The sequence below is a fragment of the Diaphorina citri genome, unplaced genomic scaffold (assembly GCF_000475195.1).
Source record: "Diaphorina citri unplaced genomic scaffold, Diaci psyllid genome assembly version 1.1 scaffold185, whole genome shotgun sequence".
Taxonomy (NCBI): domain Eukaryota; kingdom Metazoa; phylum Arthropoda; class Insecta; order Hemiptera; family Psyllidae; genus Diaphorina; species Diaphorina citri.
The window spans coordinates 227,173-249,931 of record NW_007377622.1 but is presented as its reverse complement, the minus strand read 5'-3'; the positions used below and the strand labels follow the sequence as shown (position 1 = coordinate 249,931).

General features: G+C 37.1%; 2 protein-coding genes across 2 annotated transcripts in view; both read left to right on the top strand.

Moving 5' to 3' along the window:
* LOC103505621 (alpha-1,3-mannosyl-glycoprotein 4-beta-N-acetylglucosaminyltransferase A) overlaps positions 1-22,759 on the top strand; it is a 42,457-nt gene that overhangs the window by 6,544 nt on the left and 13,154 nt on the right. Inside the window, exon 2 of the mRNA XM_026820920.1 lies at positions 19,833-19,953. Within this exon, the coding sequence (XP_026676721.1) occupies positions 19,833-19,953 (121 nt within the window). The remainder of the gene's footprint in view (positions 1-19,832; positions 19,954-22,759) is intronic.
* LOC113465947 (alpha-1,3-mannosyl-glycoprotein 4-beta-N-acetylglucosaminyltransferase A-like) overlaps positions 14,989-22,759 on the top strand; it is a 12,623-nt gene continuing 4,852 nt past the window's right edge. Inside the window, exons 1-2 of the mRNA XM_026820924.1 lie at positions 14,989-15,123; positions 15,548-15,737. The gene's annotated coding sequence lies outside the window, so the exon portion shown is untranslated. The remainder of the gene's footprint in view (positions 15,124-15,547; positions 15,738-22,759) is intronic.

Here is a 22,759-nt window from a genome sequence, read left to right as displayed (position 1 = left end):
TCCCCGAAATTCGGCAATTGAGCAACTGTACATAGCTCAGTCCGCCGCGGACTGGATTTATAAAAAAGCTCAATCGCCGAAATCGGCCATTGGGCATCATGACTCATGAGAAAGAAGAATAAACTGCTCACTCCGCGGAGTGGAAAACAAATGCTTTCCGGAGGAATCTATCAGAATAGAACCATGTAGGCATTAGTGGTATACCCGTATTTAGCTACTATAGGTGCCTAGGTGATTTCAAGTTTGCCCATTAAGATCACATCACGTCATAATCAATAATTTATAAAAAAATAATCAATGTGATCATTAGGTAATAGTTATTGTTTGTTTTGACATAATAGGACTTTTACGCGTTGACCGGCGCGCGGCGCGACCATCGGTAGGTATAAAAGTTATGCTCAATCACTGAATTCGCCTCAATGAGCGAAGTGGAAAATGCAATTGCTCAATCCCCGAAATTCGGCAATTGAGCAACTGTACATACCTAGCTCAGTCCGCCGCGGACTGGATTTATAAAAAAGCTCAATCGCCGAAATCGGCCATTGAGCATCATGACTCATGAGAAAGAAGAATAAACTGCTCACTCCGCGGAGTGGAATACAAATGCCAGACTGCGGATACTCAACTTTCCCAAAAGGCTAAATGCGTCCTGTATTTCAAACACAGAGCCGAAAAACTGACTCTACGGGGAATCGAACCTGGGACCTCAGGTGTGCAAGGCACAGTATATATTTAGCTGTGTATATTAGAAACTCCTACAATATCTACCTTATACAATTAGAATTAGAGAGGAGACAGAGGTTCTAATTTAGCTAAATACTTCGTAGGAATAGGTGATGAACGCTCGTAAAGTTTGTAATTTAGCTAAATGGTAGGTGATGATTGGTGAGTTATAACTATCTCTAAGAGTTGGTTAGGTACCAAACCTATAAATAGGTCACAATAGGTGTGATTTATGAATTATGATTTCTACTTACACCTGATTTTCCGACGGACTAACCGTGGTTACCAAAGACATTGGGCCTTAGACTAGAAGTAATTTTGGCTACCAAATTTTTACGAGTAAATGTCCTTTGCACTCAACCTTTGCTATTTGTTTAGCAAGGGAATTTGATCACCACTGGTCATTACAGTAGTTATCTAAACGCTCGTATATCATCATTGTTAAGACAGAGAGAGAGAGAGAGAGAGATAGATAGAGAGGGAGAGAGAGAGAGCGAGAGAGAGAGGGAGAGAGACCTGATGAGTAAGTATGCCAAAATGACATTATAGGTATGACGAAAGTCCGGATATTCTAGTGTTAAGCGCACTTGTAGAAGTAAGCAGCACACTTAGATAGGAACCTAATTATAACAATTATGCTAATCTTATACTTAACAGACGGGACTAACGCCTAACCACCTGACATCGGTAATCCAAGCGTGAAATTTAATGTGTCCTGCCCATGAGAACAAAGAATCACTGTACAAATATACTAAGTATATTTAATGTACATAGTAATAACTACTTCATTATGTAGATGTGCTTACTGATCTATCTAACTAGCATTGTATAAATAGAAGCATTAACAAATTAATGCATACCTAACATGTTTTTATCTTATCTACCCAGAAAATACCTTTCCTAGGTGAAAAATAAAACCTCTGTAACTACCTTTTACTACCTACTTTATTTAGCCACCTAAAAAGCAGGAGTAACGAGGCTTTTCAGTCTCATTCCACTCTACTAATAACCTCTATAAACGAGAAAAAGTTATATGAAACCTCTTTAAACGAGAAACTCCTTAAACGAGAAACCTCTTTAAACGAGAAAAATGACCTAGTCCCTTGGGTTCTCGTTTATCCAGGTTCGACTGTATAATAATTGCGACCTTAGCAAGCTTCTTCATTCTTTTTAAATAAAATGGAGAGGATTTTTTCTTCCAGAACTATTTTTTCCTTCTTTTTCGTTTTGTTCTCTTTTTCTTCGTCTTTTTCTTTTTCTTCTTCTTTTCTTTTTCTTCTTCAAAGTCTGATGGCAGTGATGAAACTTGTTTTATGTTCCTTTAATGATGATTTGCTGTCTCTCAGCTCTCTCTCTCTTTCTCTCCTAAATTCTTTATATTTTCTTTATTTCTCCCTCTTTCTTTCTCACTAATTCTTCCTTTCTCCTCTCTCATCCTCTGTCTCTCCCTCCCGTTCTCTTCTCCCTCTCTTACTCCTTTTTTTCTTCTTCAAAGTCTGATGGCAGTGATGAAACTTGTTTTATGTTCCTTTAATGATGATTTGCTGTCTCTCAGCTCTCTCTCTCTCTCTCCTAAATTCTTTATATTTTCTTTATTTCTCCCTCTCTCTTTCTCACTAATTCTTCCTTTCTCCTCTCTCATCCTCTGTCTCTCCTCCCTCTCTTTCTCCTTTTCCTCCCCGTCTCTGTCTCTCTCTCTCCCCCTCTGTCTCTCCCTCCCTCTCTCTCTGTCTCTCCCTCTGTTTCTCTCTCTCTCTCTCTCTCTCTCTCTCCCTCCGTCTCATCTTTCAAATAAAAACTTTGAAACGTAAGCAGGAATTTTCTTCTCAGATAAAATGGATTTTGGATTTAAAAAAGAAGAGAGAGGGAAAGCCAAACCTCATCAACACTATCGGCAAATACCAAACTACTACTAATAATAGTCAGTCTACTAATAATAACAATAGTCAGTGGCGTTTTCTTCATGAAAACTATAGGGAAGCACTGTTGTTGTTGTAGTAGCAGACTCCTCTCCGTCCTCACATCAACCCAGCAATGCAGTTGGCAATTCAAGGAATTCAGCGGTGGCTATAGGGTTTTGCCAGAGATCAATGACCGTGAGTGTTGTAGGTCTTCCAGGACATCCCGGGACATCCAGGATAGGGAAGCACTGTTTATGTTTGGTGTTTACTGTTTTCCTTTCTCACTACTTATGTTTTCTCTCTCACCAACTCTCGGGCGATTTTCTCCAAAAAGTGTCAGTTCCGGGCTTTGAATCTGGATTCTAAGTTCATCAGCAGATCGATAAACAGTATGAAGGTCCACGCACACTTTACCAATCACGGATACGTTCCGTCACCTTACGTCTAGCTTGTTCCATATTACTTTACATTGGATCAAATGCACCACCGCACACTTATCCGTCACAGAATTGAATGTTTCCGTGTGACGGATATGTGTGAGTGTAGACTTAGAACATGAGTTTATGTCTTTCCCTTGTGAAAATCTCACGCCACGTGACTGATTAATAGTAATAATAATAATAATAATAATTGTAATAGTCATGTGTAATCAGTACGGTGCTGACTTGACTTGAATTTATTGTAGATACCTTATGTCATCTATCTTCTTTCGGTTTTTGTCTTCTTTTTATTCTTTTTCCTTCTCCTTCTTTCTCCTCTTCTTCCTTAATTCAATCTACTTACTTTTTTCCTTTACTTCCTTCTGTTTGTTCTCCCTTCTCTCTTCCTTCTCGTTATTCTTTTCTTTTTCTTCTCCTATTTTCTTTTCCTCCTTTCGTATCTCTTCCTTCTCCTCCTCCTTCTTCTTCTCCTTTTTCTTCGCCTTTTCCCGTGTTCAGACGGGGACGACGGTTATCGTCAGCCTCTCAATAAACCCTGGGGTGATTGCTTTGGGCTGACATTCGGTTTTGGCTACAGAAAATAGTGGATGACCTTCACATTCGACCTTTGTTATTTCTTATCAAGGGAATTTTCAGGCTGGTATGGTTCTTGTCAAAGTCGCCCGGCCAGACCAACAGTTCCCTCTGTCAAACGTGAAGAAAGTGACCCGGGTTCACTCTCGCCTTCCTCATTCAAAGTCTGACGTTGTTCTGCACGGGTGTTAAGTCTTGGCACAAGTTATCAATGTTATCATAACGCAAATTCTGATATTCATGGAGAAAAGTAAACAACATGTAGGTACACATTGATGAGTTAACCGAGAACACAAAGAGATGTGTTTGAATTTTAACATCATTTTCCGATCGACCAGTCAGTTGCAGTTGAATAACCATCATAAAGCGCTTGCTTGCCATGCAGGAGGTCCCGGGTTCGATTCCAGGAGGAGACAAAATGAAATTGCATTTGTCTACTTAAATATTTCGATTGCAAATATTTCAAGGGGTTTCTTTCTGATGTTCTCGTTTGACTAGTATTAAATAATTGCTAGTAACACTAGAGTACCTACTAGAAGTTGAATCTTAAACTCATCTCATAACATAAATTTCTAAGAATGCTAGCATACAAACAGGGCAGTAGGATCCTGGATCATGACTACAGTCATATAATGCATGTAAATAAAATTGTAAGCCTGGAGCATAGGAGAGAAATGAATGATCTAATTTTTCTGCACAAATTACTAAATAATAAAATAAATGTTCCTGAACTACATCATGGAATAAATATGCGAGATAATACAATGAACACTCGCCTACATTCTAAGTTCATATTGAAAAAATCAAGAACAAATATTGGTGAACACTCTCCTATGCTCCGGATGCAAAAGTTCGGCAATGAGATCAGCGGTGCAGGGGTTGACGTCTGTTCTTGCTCCTTAACGGAGTTAAGAAACTTCTATTTAATCAGTAAGTAATCAGGATTGCTTTCTGTATTTTTTTTACTTTCTATTTTTAATTATTATTATCTTTTTTTTTTTTTCTTCCTCCTAATACATACTATATTTTGTGACTTAATTGTTTTTATGTACCAATTTTATGTAATAAAATGGGGATGTACTACCCCGTAAACTTATTTTAAAAAAAAAAAAAAAAGAACACTGGTTCTTTTTCCCTGTTTCATTGTAGATTAAGAAACTTTGGATAGTTTTGAAAGAAATTTTACCTATAATTTTTTTTAAAAAAAAGGGGGGTTTCACCCCCCCAAAATGTTTTAAAAAAAAAAAAAAAAAAAAAAAAAAAATCTCCTGAAAGTTAGTAAAACCTAAACGGCTTATTCAATGGTAGATGCGAGGTACATTAACCATTTAATCGTGTAGTTAAGTGTTAAGTCATGACATTTAGGTACCTCTATGTCGACGAAAGTTTCAACGGGGAAACATGCATTGAAAGAAAATCGAAGGTACTTTTGTTCACGACACAGGGATTTGAACCCAGGACCCTCAAGTTCAAGGATCAAGTGACGTCCTCTTACGTTACTTAGCTCTTCTTACGTCATTTAACCCATGTTGACATCAAAAGCATCAATTTATCACTCAGTGAATACAGCCTTTGTCACAACAAATAGAAATGAATAAAATTCGCTGATTCCGAAGAATTCTTTGTGAAGCCTCTTCAGTATTCACTCTTAGTTAATACATACTGATGTGGTCTATCAGTGACCACTGTTGCCACTTTGTGTGAGAAAGATCCACAGGTTACTGGTTTCTTTACTTTTACTATTGAACGAAACAGCCTCAAGAGATCGTGAGAAAGAGGACGATTGGCTTTTGAGGGAAAGGAGGGGGTCACCAGTCTAGGTCTTGGTGGTCTAATCATTGATTTCAGTAATCATGGGTCAAGTTTAGTGCGGTAGTCACCACACTTATACACAGGTGGTCGTGAAGGTAACTTATGGATCAATTGAAAGCGAGGAAGAGGAAGGAGGAGAACAAAATGAGAAATGGTGAATTTGAGGGAGTGCTTCAAGTATACATCACCGGTCAATTTTTCATAGCAGAAAGAAACCGGGATCATATATTGCCATGACGGTGTCTTAAGTTCTGGTTGGGAACTCAAGATTGAAAAACTCAAAGAAGTTTGGGCTATGGTCAGGAGTTAAAGAGCAATACCTACGTGTAACCTAGAACTAAGGAGAGTTTGGGAAATGGTCTGCGATTGAACTCTGTCAATTTTCTTTGTTTTACATGTCTTTTGTTGTGTAGCGTTTGGGTGCGCCTGAACTCTGAAGGGACCAAAGTTCTACTGATTTTCCAATTGGCACTCATGATGAGGCACAATGGTGTCATGGGACAAAGACGTTTCCTAATTCCATTTTCCTTGAGTCTTCTTATAAAACACAGACGTTTCTTTTCGCTGTCAGTTCATTTTGAAGTTTGTCTCTCCGACTGTGTGAATTTTGTGGTTCTTGTGTGAATTTGCTGAAAAACTTCTTGTCTGTTGATTGTGGTACGTATGCCTTTCAAATGTAATTCTTGGTCAAAGATTTTTCATTTATCTCTCTTGTAGGGTCTTCCCCTGATCACTAAAATAATATATATACTATATTCGTGAGTAGATGTACATTTGAGTAGGTACACTTTTATTTAATATTTTATTTTAGTAGGTAGGTATCAGACTAAGTACGGCGATACCTAAATTACCTACAATATTTTTTTGTACATAAATGTCAACTGGCAACTTGTGAGGCTAAAAAAACATTGTTAAACTTTTTACATGCATTTTCCTTGCATAGGAGAATGAGAAGTGAACAGCATGTATGTATCTATGTTGAACGCATTTTCTGGGAAAATGGTTGCCCCTATGAGAAAGTGCTTTGAATCATTTTTGTAGAAAATTACGTCCCAAACAATTTGGGATGGTTAATTTTGCACTAGAATTTACAGTTTTTGAAATAATTGCAAAAAACCTTAAAACTCGCGACTTACGCTCTTCTGGTGCCACAACGGTAAGTTGTAGGACAAAATGGAAGTAACCATTTTGTAGAGAATTTAATTTCAAAGAAAATCAATCGAAATGTTTTTTTCGCTAGAACCAACGGTTTTCGAGATACATATTTGCAAAAAACTGAAAAAGTCACGAAAAATGATATTTACGCCCTTCTAGTTCCGCTAGCCGTAAAGTCTCGCTTTGAGACTTTTGCCTCCTTATTCAGGACACCATCCCCGACCTTATGGGCAAAAATCATAACTACGTCATTTTTGTCCGTCAAAAAGTCTTCGTTTCCTAGACTACATCACTAATATGGAAAGTATTGTGTCTCTTATCGTCCATAATTATGATGAAGAACATACTACGGGACGGACATGCTACGACGCAGACATGTGGTCTGTGTCTAGTTTAAGTTGTTTCTTACAGGCACGATTCAATTACGCTTTCTATAAATCCTTTGCAGCTCTTCAGTAAATATTTGTCCTCACAAGGCCATGAAAAAACATATGTAGTTCTAGTTACGTATAGGTATAGGTATGCTTAGTTACATACTTAGAGAGTTATGGTTTTACATACGTAGTTATGTTCTAGTTACAAAGGTATAATAATGGTAGGTAGGTAGGTAGTTATGTTTATTACAATGGGAAAAGTGCATCCACCAGTCTTCGTGTCAAAATATTTAATACCTATGGTAAGTTATGACGAGTACCTACCTATATGCTGCACGCCATTAACTAATATCCTCTGTAATAGGTAGGTATGTACCTTCATGTACAGAGAGACATACCCTGCTACCTATGTACTTGTACCTATTACCTAGTTTTAAAATTTTGTCTTGTTTACCCAGGAAATGTAGGTAGGTAGAAGTTAAAAAAAAAAAGTTAGCTATACCCGCATGTATACAAGTATAGGTCGGTGTAGGTTAGTAGGTACATGAGTGTATTTTCTACCTACATAATGATGTATAGGTCAAATATTATTATACCTACTTACCTACCTACCTATTTGATATTACATGACATAATTTTAGACCACGTCCAGACTACACTATGGTCGATCGATAAGGGACACAGGGACAGGTCCACATTATGGTGACTATGGTGCAGGGGTCTTTTAGTTTCGCTAGCTAAGAGAAAACCAAGACAGGATAGGTAGAATAAAGCCAGCCATTCCGAGGACAAACCTTATCTGTTTAGGATAAAGTTCGTCCCGAGTGGGAATCGAACTTGTGACCTAACGTTTACAAGACAGACGCTTAGACACGGTGGTTTTTATTCTCCATTCGATTACTTACCCACCTTCTCACATTAACGTCACCCAGCCTGAGTGGGAGAAACCAGCAGCACGCGATTGTCCAAATGTTACCCATCCCGATACTAACCACGCGCGACGTTGCCTAACTTCAGTGATCCATGGGGAATTGGTATAAAGGGCTATCCCCGATGGCTCAAATATCAATTGAATCTGAGTGTGTGGGGATTGGAATATGACACAATAATGTAGATTAGTGCACATAAAAGATTATTGCATCTCTGCATGCGCTTTTTTTTCTCTTTTTTAATTGAACTCAATATTCATGCAAATCAGTTTACCTTCTAATAATGACTTTCATATGACAATAGAGAGGTACCGCAATAAGCATAATACAGGGTAACAACATCGCATCCTAGATATCACAGGGGACCTTCACATTATTACTGTAATCATAGCTATACCTAGTTGTATCGAGTAATATACAACAACGTGTTTAAAAAACGATGTGAAAAGATTTTAACCAGATGTTCTAGGAAACATAAATATATTATGTATTATATACAATCATGTACATATGTATAACTATGTAAAAAAAATAATAATGAATGACACCGAACTTGGAAAAGCCAGCCTAGTTAGCTTAGTTGGTAGTGCGTCTGCCTTGTAAGCGCTAGGCCGCGGGTTCGATTCCCGCCCGGGGCGGATTTTATCCTGATGGGATAATGTTCGTTCTCGGAAACGGCTGGCTTTCTCCTATCCTGTCTTCCTTCTCTCCTCGATTTCGGGACGATAAGACCATAGCAGTTAAAGTTCCCTCTGTCAAACCTCTTAAAAAAAAAAAAAAAAAAAAAAAAAAAAAAAAAAAAAAAAAAAAACAAAAAAATTCAAAAAAAAAAAAAAAAAACTTTGACTTTTTCTAGCCAGTCTCGTTAGATTGGAGGCTAGAGCGTCTGTTTTAGCGCTAAATCGCAATATTTCAATCACCGATTCACCGCCCTCACCCCAGGGCGAACTTTATGATAAACAGATAAGGTTCGTTCTCAGAATGGCTGACTTACTCCTGTCCTGTCCTCCTTCTCCTTTCGATTACATCAGTTCCTTACATCAAACGTCTTGAAAAAGAAAAGTGTTTGTTCTCTGAACCCTGGTACTATCTGAAATCGTGGAATCCCCCTATAGTAGTCTATAGGTATAGGTTGGGTAGGTATCTAACCAGATGATCTCACTATGATGATTAACCTTAGTGTGAGAGAAAACACTTCATTGAGTATCTATAGCCTTGATTTGAATTAATCCAATGTACCTTAGTTATGTGCAAATATTTCCATGCAGAATGGAGGAGTTGCAATTGGGGAAATGTTTTTAATAAAAGGTCGATTCCTACGTAAAACGTTGTGAAAAATCCAAATCTGAGGTCAAAACTCCGAAAAAGTAACTTTAAAAGGTCGAAAATTCAATTTTTTATTGCCGTTCTAATGAAAAAGTTCAAAGAGTTGTTTAAAAGGTCGAAAATTCAATTTTCAATTGCCGTTCTAATGAAAAAGTTCAAAGACTTGTGACGTCAGATTTCACGTCAAAATGCGTAGAAACGCTTGCGCACACACAAACGAAGTAGTCATGAATTATGACGTCATCGCCTACGGGAGCGTATGCCGTGACGTCAAACTTCACGATTTACCGGTATTTTTTTAGATCGATTAATCTCGGTATCTAGAAGTCGAAGAAGAAAAAGAAAAATTCCGTTGGTCCTCATTTTTCGTGCTCTATGACTTTGAAACATCACCTAAGTAAGCGCAACTGATCTATTTTACCCATGTATGTATGTAGGTATGTGTGTACTATGTTAGGCACCTAATTATGTATGAATAGTGAGTATCTGGACTATCTGGTACTGTAGGTACATTATTGTACAAAATTAAAACAAAAAAACAACCTCCGTGGCCTAGTGCATATGGCGTATCACACACGAGGCTTAATACACTCCGCGGTGGTGTCGAAGTTTTTTCGGCTGTGTTTGAAGTTCGGGGTGCAAAAAAAGTCTTCCTTTTCTCTTCGGACGACAAGACCTCAGCAGTTACAGTTCCCTCTATCAAACCTCTTTAAAGAAAAACATGAGAAACATGTACCTATATTATTAATAATAATAATATTAATAATAATAATAATAATAATAATAATAATAATAATAATAATAATAATAATAATAATAATAATAATAATAATAATAATAATAATAAAAATAATTTTGTTCCGTGAGCTAACTGTCTGATGGAAACCATCTCCTAGTAACTAGTTCCTGGTTCATATTCATACATAATGAGTGGAAAGCTATTGTTAAATATTTTAGCTAGAAGTCAGCAAATCATCTTCTCTAATACCTAAAGGTATAAACTTAGCATAGAAAACTCTAGGGAAGTATTTGCCGACTTAGTGACGGATTTATTGTGTTCGAGGTTTGATAGGGAAAACTCCAATAGGTCTTATCGTCCGGAAATCGAAGAGATAAGGAAGACAGGCTAGGAGAAAGCTAACCGGAAATCGAAGAGATAAGGAAGACAGGCTAGGAGAAAGCTAACCGGAAATCGAAGAGATAAGGAAGACAGGCTAGGAGAAAGCTAACCGGAAATCGAAGAGATAAGGAAGACAGGCTAGGAGAAAGCTAACCGGAAATCGAAGAGATAAGGAAGACAGGCTAGGAGAAAGCTAACCGGAAATCGAAGAGATAAGGAAGACAGGCTAGGAGAAAGCTAACCGGAAATCGAAGAGATAAGGAAGACAGGCTAGGAGAAAGCTAACCGGAAATCGAAGAGATAAGGAAGACAGGCTAGGAGAAAGCTAACCGGAAATCGAAGAGATAAGGAAGACAGGCTAGGAGAAAGCTAACCGGAAATCGAAGAGATAAGGAAGACAGGCTAGGAGAAAGCTAACCGGAAATCGAAGAGATAAGGAAGACAGGCTAGGAGAAAGCTAACCGGAAATCGAAGAGATAAGGAAGACAGGCTAGGAGAAAGCTAACCGGAAATCGAAGAGATAAGGAAGACAGGCTAGGAGAAAGCTAACCGGAAATCGAAGAGATAAGGAAGACAGGCTAGGAGAAAGCTAACCGGAAATCGAAGAGATAAGGAAGACAGGCTAGGAGAAAGCTAACCGGAAATCGAAGAGATAAGGAAGACAGGCTAGGAGAAAGCTAACCGGAAATCGAAGAGATAAGGAAGACAGGCTAGGAGAAAGCTAACCGGAAATCGAAGAGATAAGGAAGACAGGCTAGGAGAAAGCTAACCGGAAATCGAAGAGATAAGGAAGACAGGCTAGGAGAAAGCTAACCGGAAATCGAAGAGATAAGGAAGACAGGCTAGGAGAAAGCTAACCGGAAATCGAAGAGATAAGGAAGACAGGCTAGGAGAAAGCTAACCGGAAATCGAAGAGATAAGGAAGACAGGCTAGGAGAAAGCTAACCGGAAATCGAAGAGATAAGGAAGACAGGCTAGGAGAAAGCTAACCGGAAATCGAAGAGATAAGGAAGACAGGCTAGGAGAAAGCTAACCGGAAATCGAAGAGATAAGGAAGACAGGCTAGGAGAAAGCTAACCGGAAATCGAAGAGATAAGGAAGACAGGCTAGGAGAAAGCTAACCGGAAATCGAAGAGATAAGGAAGACAGGCTAGGAGAAAGCTAACCGGAAATCGAAGAGATAAGGAAGACAGGCTAGGAGAAAGCTAACCGGAAATCGAAGAGATAAGGAAGACAGGCTAGGAGAAAGCTAACCGGAAATCGAAGAGATAAGGAAGACAGGCTAGGAGAAAGCTAACCGGAAATCGAAGAGATAAGGAAGACAGGCTAGGAGAAAGCTAACCGGAAATCGAAGAGATAAGGAAGACAGGCTAGGAGAAAGCTAACCGGAAATCGAAGAGATAAGGAAGACAGGCTAGGAGAAAGCTAACCGGAAATCGAAGAGATAAGGAAGACAGGCTAGGAGAAAGCTAACCGGAAATCGAAGAGATAAGGAAGACAGGCTAGGAGAAAGCTAACCGGAAATCGAAGAGATAAGGAAGACAGGCTAGGAGAAAGCTAACCGGAAATCGAAGAGATAAGGAAGACAGGCTAGGAGAAAGCTAACCGGAAATCGAAGAGATAAGGAAGACAGGCTAGGAGAAAGCTAACCGGAAATCGAAGAGATAAGGAAGACAGGCTAGGAGAAAGCTAACCGGAAATCGAAGAGATAAGGAAGACAGGCTAGGAGAAAGCTAACCGGAAATCGAAGAGATAAGGAAGACAGGCTAGGAGAAAGCTAACCGGAAATCGAAGAGATAAGGAAGACAGGCTAGGAGAAAGCTAACCGGAAATCGAAGAGATAAGGAAGACAGGCTAGGAGAAAGCTAACCGGAAATCGAAGAGATAAGGAAGACAGGCTAGGAGAAAGCTAACTATTATTATTATTATTATTATTATTATTATTATTATTATTATTATTATTATTATTATTGTTGTCTATTATGTTTTTTTTTTGCCTGTCTCTCCAATCCTTTTTCTCCAGAGGGCATAGGTGCTGTGCATAATAAAATAACATAGACTGAATGAAGAATGACTAAGAATAGGTTAGATACAAATAATATGATAAAGGGAACTGAAATCTGCCTGAAGATACCTCGAGTAAGATGAGGAGAAAGATGTTTGCATGTCATTAGTCAAGAGAAAACTTGATGAAGATGGGACAAAGCTGAATGGGGAAAAGGTCTTAGGCGTTTTGTTTTAATAGAAAAATAAAATAATAGGATAGAGTAAAACAATGGAAATGTAGAACGAACAAAAGTGTAGAAGATTAGATGTAGAAAGAAGGATAAAGTAAGGAGAGACAGCCTAGTTAGCTTGGAAGGTATCGCGTTTGCCTTGTAAGCGCTAGGCCGCGGGTTCGATTCCCGCCCGGGGTGGATTTTATTCTAAACACACAAGGTTCGTTCTCGGAACGGCTGGGCTTTCTCCTATCCTGTCTTCCTTCTCCCTTAGCTTTCGGGACGATAAGACCATAGCAGTTACGGTTCCCTCTATCAAACCTCTTGGAAAAAAAAAAAAAAAAAAATAGAAAGTAAAAAGTTAGGAGATAGTTGAATGAACGAAATGAATTCCAAGTTTTAACTCGAGAAGAAGAAAAATTAAGAATTTTTTTCAACTACCTACTTTTTTATAGTTTTTTTCACCATTTCTCTCCGACGAGCGAAGCTTCGGTTTATCCGATTTACCTATTTTATCGGTAACGTTTCACGTTTGTATGTGACACATAGATTCCAACTACAAGCTACATACAAGTATAGTCATGTTCCTATAATGCTTTCCAATAACTCGCCTGTCTCTATTGCTTTCATAAGTTTACTCCAGGGAGTATTTCTCTATGATAGTGATGACGTCATTGATGTATAATATTATTCTGAATATTTCCCATTCTAGTTGAAATTACTCCCTCTTGAAATTATTTCCCTTCTAGAGTATAAATATGACCCTATCTACAGTATAAATATGACCCTACCTACAGTATAAATATGACCCTATCTAGATTATAGTTATGACCCTACCTACAGTAGGTATAAATATGACACTATCTAGAGTATAAATATGACCCTATCTACAGTATAAATAATATGACCCTCTCCAGAGTATAAATATGACCCTATCTAGAGTATAAATATGACCCTACCTACAGTATAAATATGACCTTATCTATACAGTATACTAGTATACATATGAATTGATAAATATGACCCTATCTAGAGTATAAATATGACCCTACCTACAGTATAAATATGACCTTATCTATACAGTATACTAGTATACATATGACCCTAAAAAAAAAAAAAAAAAAAAAAAAAAAAAAATGACATGCATCACCCTAATCCATGTTGTATTACAAATCCAAATTTCTTCTCGTCTCTAATAAATTGCAGGAGAAAGAATTTCAATAAACTAAAAGAGAAGAACGAAACACTAAACTCAAATGATGTGAAGTGAAAGAAATTTAGACGAGAAGAAAAATGAGGACAAACTGAGAAAAAGAAGAATAGATTCTTAAATGAAAACGATGAAAAGTGTAATACAAGAAGGAAACAGGAGAAAGAGAAGAGAAAGAAGGAAGGAAAGAGGAAAAAAGAGAATTAAGAAGAAGAAGAAAAAGAAGAAGAAGAAGAAGAAGAAGAAGAAGAAGAAGAAGAAGAAGAAGAAGAAGAAGAAGAGATGAAGGAGGAGAATGAAGAGATTGAGGAAGAGGAAGAAGAAATAATCTGAAGATGATAATATGAAGGTGTCATGAAAGGAATAGGAGAATAGTGAGGAAGAGATAAAGGCGAGGAAGGAGAAGAAGGAAGAGGCAAAATGAAAGATGAGATTATAAAATTGTGAAATCAGATTGATCCTTGAAAGAACATCCAATGAAAACGCCAAATGAAAAACTACGCTAGCCGTGTTTTCTCGAATATCTTATTACCTACCCGTTGACAAATTTAATCAAATGAAAAAAAAAAATAATAATAATAATAATAAAACATAGGTGAAGAAGAAGAATATGAAGAGAACGTGAGAGAAATATGAATAATCTAATACCTGTGTAAAGAATATATGTAATCTAAATCTAATGCACGAAGAGAAGCGAAGGAAAATACGAAATACCTACCCAACGATAGTTTTATTACGAAGATAAAATTGACTATAGGTACCTAAGCCATAACTATAAACGGACCCTCCAAAAACTGACCTCAAATATGCTTCGGTTCCGAAAAACTGAAATGATGTAGAAAGATATTTTTTATTAATTTTCATACCTATCTCAAAGTAGGTAGGTAACAAGTGATGAATTTCAATATGAATTTGAAGATTTAAGCTCAAAAATGCTCAAAATTGAATTTAAAATGAGACTTTAGTACCTAGGTCCCGCATTCTACATAGGTATTATCAGATTTTTTTTTCTCATATGTTTTATAATTATATAGAGAGAGCCCATTATTTACTTCTATGAACTTTCTATGATTCTATGAAATTGCATATTGTCATATGCAAATGCATATTATGATCTGCATATTCTCTAGGTTTCAATTTTCCATTTCAGATATAACCTCGGAGGAATCTCATCTGATGGATAGGATAGCTGATCTGCAGTTACGTCTGTCACACCTAGACGCATTATATCGAGCTAGAGAATACGAAGCACAACTACTACATGTTCCTCATGGGGGTGGTGGAGTGGTTAGAAATAACACTCAGCGGAGTCTGGTACAAGACTTGATAGTCAGCAAAAAGGTAACTGAAGGTAAAAAGGTAGAAACACACTACTAGGTACTATCACGCCACGTGAGCCACAAGTTCTCCCATAATAAAGTAGGTGATTTCGTTCATGATAGCCACACGATACTGGCCTAACGTCACAGGAGCTCACGGCGTGACGTAATAGTAGAAGTAGTGTAGGTCACTCTAATGTAGAGATCATTCAGAGAAAGAGCCCTTATGAGTCTGATAAATTTTGCCCCGGGCATCGAACCTGCGACCTAGCGTTTCCAAAGTAGGCGCCACCTTCCAAGCTATCAGGGTAGCTTACAGTGTATTTCGTTGGTTCTAGGTATCATGGATCCTCAGTGAGAATGACTCGGTGCATGTATTTCGTTGGTTCTAGGTATCATGGGTTCTCAGTGAGAATGACTCGGTACATGTATTTCGTTGGTTCTAGGTATCATGGATTCTCAGTGAGAATGACTCGGTGCATGTATTTCGTTGGTTCTAGGTATCATGGGTTCTCAGTGAGAATGACTCGGTGCAGTCAATTCGACCTCCGTCTATCTTTCAGTTCCTACCTCATCTATTGGATAATCCTCATAGTCTACAACCTAACCTGTTGATCTCAAAGAAGCGAACAGGAGGTGAGATGATATTTCATTTTTGAATTAGATTTTTACAATCAGATTGCACGAAAAAACGCTTCTGCGTAACTGTAAAATTTCTGTAGGTTAGTAGGAGCTGAAAGTGGGTAGCTTGACTAGCTTCAAATGTTTGCGAAAGGAAAATACATCTCTTGTGGCCGCGCACCGCATACCTAGACTAAGTCACTTACTATTCGGATCATTAGTCATATTTCTACCTTGTAGTGTTCTCATTATTCTCATCGATCCAGGTAAGTTTCCTCCAGGAATCAACATAACCTAAGACTATTTCGACCATCAACAAATTGGTAAGATAAGAACAGCTTTCGAAGAGAGCAGGAGAACAAGATAGGAGACATCCAGCCATTCTGAGAACGACCTTTATCTACCGAAAATAGCAAGATATAGGTAGGTAGGTACTTAATATTTTCCAATTATTTCATGTGTTGCACATTGCATAATCGAATAGATTCCAGGCATTCGCACATTTTTTTCCTTCATTTCTTTCCCGGCCTTTTCACTTTCTTTGAAACAATAAGAGAGAGTGAGAGAGAGATCATAATTATCGACTGGTAGTATAATGTACCTATATTCAGTGTATTATGTACCAGTACCTACGTACCTAGTTTAGATTTCTTTTCATTTTTCCTTCTCTCTTTCATAATTTCATCCGACTAAAAGCTCTTGAAACGTCAATTAATCATTCCATACTAAAGTTCCCTACATATTGATATTGAATACCTACCTAGAGGTACATGGGAGCTTTTTTTAATCTCTATAATTATGAGGGAAATCCCTTTCTACTCTTCTCACACACACATAATTTCTCTCTTCCTCCCCCTTTTTTTCTATATCTCCCTTTTATGAGCCTTTTTCTTCTTTCCCCGTAGGTATCATAAATTCATCGAATTCTTTTTCTTCTTCTTCTTCTTCTTCTTCTTCTTCTTCTTCTTCTTCTTCTTCTCCTTCTCCTTCTTCTCCTCCTCCTCCTCCTCCTCCTCCTCAAATGAATAAAACGGAAGGTGAAGAGGAAGAAATAAAATGTGATAGATAAATTGGAACAATTCAGATAGAGAATCAGTTTCTATTTCGATATTTGTGTCGGGCATAAAAATGGAATGTGGAAATATAGTAAAAGAAAAAATAATAATAAAAATAATCTAAAAGCTGACATCTGTATAGGACATAAAAATTTCAAAGCAGAAGATACCTATCTTAAGGTTCTTATCTCAGAATTCGAGGATACAAAAATGAACTTAATGCTTTCTTTCCTAAAGTGGAACATTAATAATTTCATGTCATAAATTCCATGTTATTACCATCACGTACACTTTATAGACATAAAGTACCTACATACTTTATGTGAAAGTATGTAGGTATGACGTTCAGTGACGCAATAACCTTTAGAAGTTTTCTATGTAGGTAGGTACTTATAGCAATTGCTAAGTTCATTTTTTTCCATGGTTGGTAGGTATATGTACATACATGCCTTGAATTCCGGTCTGCTTTAAGATGAGTTTTGTGTTTCTGCCATCCAAGGATCTAACCTAAGATAAAGCTATGCTATATTGCTATAACTATGTTATTCTACTACTTACTACTCACTTTGTTCCTTAGCTATTCTAATACTCACTGTGTTCCTTAGCTACGCTATAGGTACATAGTATGTATATTGTAGGTGTATATCCTCCCACTCACTGCATACTGCATACCTTATAGTAAACCTCGCTGTGTCTTATCATCCCATCAGCTGGAAGATCAAACGTTTCAAATTCGTTTAGAAACACATCGTCATCAGCAAAATTATTCCCTTAACTGGTGAGGTGGGGTCTGACAGACCCCACGCACATTACCGTACAAAAAAACCACCTCCGCACCATCAGTTAAGGGTTATATTTAGCAGCAGCATCAGTAACAATCACAGTAGCAGAGTAGCAGCAGCAACATTAATAATAATAGTAGCAGGAGCAGTAGCAATAAAAATCATTATGAGAGCAAAAGGGGCTGCTAGCAACATAATTATGTATTTGTAATAACAGAGTAATCATTATCAACAACAACACCAACGACACCAACAACACCACCAACAACACCAACACCATCAGCACAACCACCACCACCACCACTCATTTTTTTTGTACTCTCATTTTTTTTTTTTTTTTTTTTTTTTCTCTCGTTAGGCGCTTTAACACTATTGTGTCGTTCGCGCCGACCCCTGTTTGTGACTAGATCTTAGTGTAGATGCCAATGGCCTTCATGTACATTAGTGTCGAATCAATATTGGCAGGGTTGTTGTCAAGAAAGTAACCTAAAGATTGTACCGTACATAAATATTATGAAGCTTTGCTGGAAGGCTGTAAGTCCCGGAAGTCCTAAAATATAATCATTCAAGACTCCATTTTTTTAAAAAAAAAAAAAAAAAAAAAACTGTATTCACATATAAGTTGATATACACATAAAAAAACCGTACCTACATGGTCGAATTTTCCAAATTATAAAAAATTAAATTAGTTTTAATTACGTAGAAATTTAGGTACTAAATGAAGAACATATCACCAATCGTACGGACCTACAATACACAAAAATCCCTCTCAGAGGCTTAAGTGTAAAAAGTCCTAAAGGATGGGTTAAGCTTGTGAAAATCTACAAATGGTACCTATAAGAACATAATTATGTACATAGAACACTCTCTGACTAATATGACCCTATCTACAGTACAAATATGACCCTATCTAGGTACAGTATAAATGTGACCTTATCTACAGTATCATCTTAATATGACTCTATAACTTCACCTTAAAATATGACCCTATCTATCCATTTTATGTGACTCCTCTCGAAATATGACCTTATGTATGTATTAAATTCAGCTTGTCATTAGGAGTGGGTACACAATTTTTAAATACAAACCTATAGCATTTCAGGAACGCATTTTCACCGTAAATAGGAAAATATGACTTTCATTCAATTAATTATTATTTATTTGTACTTTTATTTTAGAATTTGAAAACCTATCCATGCGTGAATCTGAATCTCTTCCTCCTCAATAGTATGATAATGGTAACGACTGGGAGATAGTTTGACAGAACATTAATAAATTGTGACATACCTAATACCTATGTAATGTCATTTGGATATTGTTCATACGGCATAAGTTGACCATAATAAATTATCCATCAATAATGACCGGAAATATAAATGTTTCTAGTCCTTCATATATTCAGGTCACTCTGATATGACCAAGGCTGTCTCGGTGATATTTGCGGTTAGCACACTGATCTGGAGGTCGCGGGTTCAAACCTGACCAAGGCATGATTTTTTTTTTCAATGAAATTTTAATTGCACATTAAATTGTAAGTAGGCGTCCGCAACGGAGCTCCGACCATAGTAAACTCGCAGAAAATTAAGAAATGGAGCTAAGTATTTTTTCTGCAATTGTCAATGGTCTTGGCGAGGGTCCATAATCTATGGTCACCGTTTTGCCCGCTCACTGTCTTGAATTCTGTGTAATTTTTTTTTCTTTTTTTTTAGGAGGTTTGACAGAGGGAACTGTAACTGCTATGCTCTTATCGTCCCGAAATCGAAGAGAGAAGGAAGACAGGATAGGAGAAAGCCAGCCGTTCCGAGAACGAACACTATCCCATCAGGATAAAATCCGCCCCGGGCGGGAATCGAACCCGCGGCCTAGCGCTTACATGTGTAAATGTTTAATTGTCATTTCTGTTACTTTGTAAAATAAGAGGGAACTGTAACTGCTATGCTCTTATCGTCCCGAAATCGAAGAGAGAAGGAAGACAGGATAGGAGAAAGCCAGCCGTTCCGAGAACGAACACTATCCCATCAGGATAAAATCCGCCCCGGGCGGGAATCGAACCCGCGGCCTAGCGCTTACAAGGCAGACGCGCCACCAACTAAGCTAACTAGGCTGGCTAAAGTGTGTAAATGTTTATTGTCATTTCTGTTAGGTACATTGTAAAATAAGTTTGACTGGAAAATCCATGTATGATTTCTTGGAATTCGATAGTTAGAAATGTTAGTATTCAGCTCGGAAAATTCATTGTTTTTCTAACGCATTATTTTTTTCCCTGTGCACAGATGTCACGTCACAAAATGGCGTCGAGTTTTCACTTCCCGATACCTAGACGTCGTCACTTACTATTCGGATCATTAGTCATATTTCTACCTTGTAGTGTTCTCATTATTCTCATCGATCCAGGTAAGTCACTTACTATTCGGATCATTAGTCATATTTCTACCTTGTAGTGTTCTCATTATTCTCATTGATCCAGGTAAGTCACTTACTATTCGGATCATTAGTCATATTTCTACCTTGTAGTGTTCTCATTATTCTCATCGATCCAGGTAAGTCACTTACTATTCGGATCATTAGTCATATTTCTACCTTGTAGTGTTCTCATTATTCTCATCAATCCAGGTAAGTTTCCTCCAGGAATCAACATAACCTAAGACTATTTCGACCATCAACAAGTTGGTAAGATAAGAACAGCTTTCGAAGAGAGCAGGAGAACAAGATAGGAGACATCCAGCCATTCTGAGAACGACCTTTATCTCCCGAAAATAGTAAAATATAGGTAGGTAGGTACTTAATTTTCCAATTTTTTTATGTGTTGTACATTGCATAATCGAATAGATTCCAGGCATTCACACATTTTTTCCCTTCATTTCTTTCCCGGCCTTTTCACTTTCTTTGAAACAATAAGAGAGAGTGAGAGAGAGATCATAATTATCGACTGGTAGTATGTACCTATATTCAGTGTATTACCAGTACCTACGTACCTAGTTTAGATTTCTTTTAATTTTTCCTTCTCTCTTTCATAATTTCATCCGACTAAAAGCTTTTCGAGTTTTTAAAGTTACTTTTTCGGAGTTTTGACCTCAGATTTGAATTTTTCACAACATTTTACGTAGGAATCGACCTTTTATTAATAATATTTTCCCAATTGCAACTCCTCCATTTCTCTCTTCCTCCCCCTTTTTTTCTATATCTCCCTTTTATGAGCCTTTTTCTTCTTTCCCCGTAGGTATCATAAATTCATCGAATTCTTCTTTTTCTTCTTCTTGTCGTCCTCCTCAAATGAATAAAACGGAAGGTGAAGAGGAAGAAATAAAATGTGATAGATAAATTGGAACAATTCAGATAGAGAATCAGTTTCAATTTCGATATTTGTGTTGGGCATAAAAATGGAATGTGGAAAAATAGTAAAAGAAAAAATAATAATAAAAATAATCTAAAAGCTGACATCTGTATAGGACATAAAAATTTCAAAGCAGAAGATACCTATCTCAGGTTCATATCTCAGAATTCGAGGATACAAAAATGAAATTAATGCTTTCTTTCTTCCTACAGTGAAACATTAATAATTTCATGTCATAAATTCCATGTTATTACCATCACGTACACTTTATAGACATAAAGTACCTACATACTTTATGTGAAAGTATGTAGGTATGACGTTCAATGACGTAATAACCTTTAGAAGTTTTCTATGTAGGTAGGTATTAGGTAGGTTGGTAGGTATATGTACATACATGCCTTGAATTCCGGTCTGCTTTAAGATGAGTTTTGTGTTTCTGCCATCCAAGGATCTAACCTAGGATAAAGCTATGCTATATTGCTATAACTATGTTATTCTACTACTCACTGTGTTCCTTAGCTAAGCTATAGGTACATAGTATGTACATATATTATAGGTGTATATCCTCCCACTCACTGCATACCTTATAGTAAACCTCGCTGTGTCTTATCATCCCATCAGCTGGAAAATCAAACGTTTCAAATTCTTTTAGAAACACATCGTCATCAGCAAAATTATTCCCTTACCTGGTGAGATGGTGTCTGACAGACCCCACGCACATTACCGTACAAAAAAACCACCTCACCATCAGTTAAGGGTTATATTTAGCAGCAGCATCAGTAACAATAACAGTAGCAGCAGCAACATTAATAATAATAGTAGCAGGAGCAGTAGCAATAAAAATCATTATGAGAGCAAGAGGGGCTGCTAGCAACATATGTATTTGTAATCACAGAGTAATCATTATCAACAACAACACCAACACCAACACCAACGACACCAACAACAACAAGGACACCAACAACACCAACACCAACACCACCACCACAGTAAAATCTTTTGAACTGTTCTTTTTGATACTCTCATTTTATTTTATTTTATTTTTTTCATCTCCTGCTTGTGTTCATCCCTACGAGAATTCTACGCATTCCACTCGGAAAAGCAGCAAAATATTTTCTAAATTATTTATTTTATATTTGCTCTAGGCTTGGGAGTTGCTATTTTGAGAAATAACCTAAAGATTGGTACCTACATAAATATTATGAAGCTTTTGCCTATAAGTTGGGTTAAGCTTATAGGTGCGAATCTACAAAAGGTGTCGAGTGGATTGGAACACATCACATGCGTTCAGGCACACTCTTATAATTACCTACCTATTGATTTATATTTTACTTCTTTTGTTGTTCCAGACAGACGAGACGTATGTCACCCAAGTTGCAAATGAAATCCTGTCTGTTCCACAGTAAGTTGTTATAGTTGATATTATGTGGAGGTTTGGAGGAGAAATTAGATGACAGTGGAAATAAATGGAGGTTGTTAGGAATTTAAAAATAATTATTATTAAGACTTCTTTCCGTGTTCAGACGGGTCGGCGTTTTTCGTCAGCCTCTCAGTCAGCCCTAGAGAGGATGATTGTTTTGGACTAACATTTGGTAGGTATTGGCTAAAAAAGTTACCTACATATCAAGACTCTCAAAATGATTTATAAAACAAAGGCTCTATTTATGCTTCCTGCAATTCACACAATCCCATAATTAATTGATTATAATAAAGCTTTCCATTGTTTATTCCAATAATTTATTATTTTCATGTCGAATTTGGTAACATAATAACATTGCATTGTTTGATTGTATATTTACAAATAAAGAAAGAAAGTCCTTGTTAAAAAAATATAAAAAAATAAAATTAAAAATAAATAAATAAAAA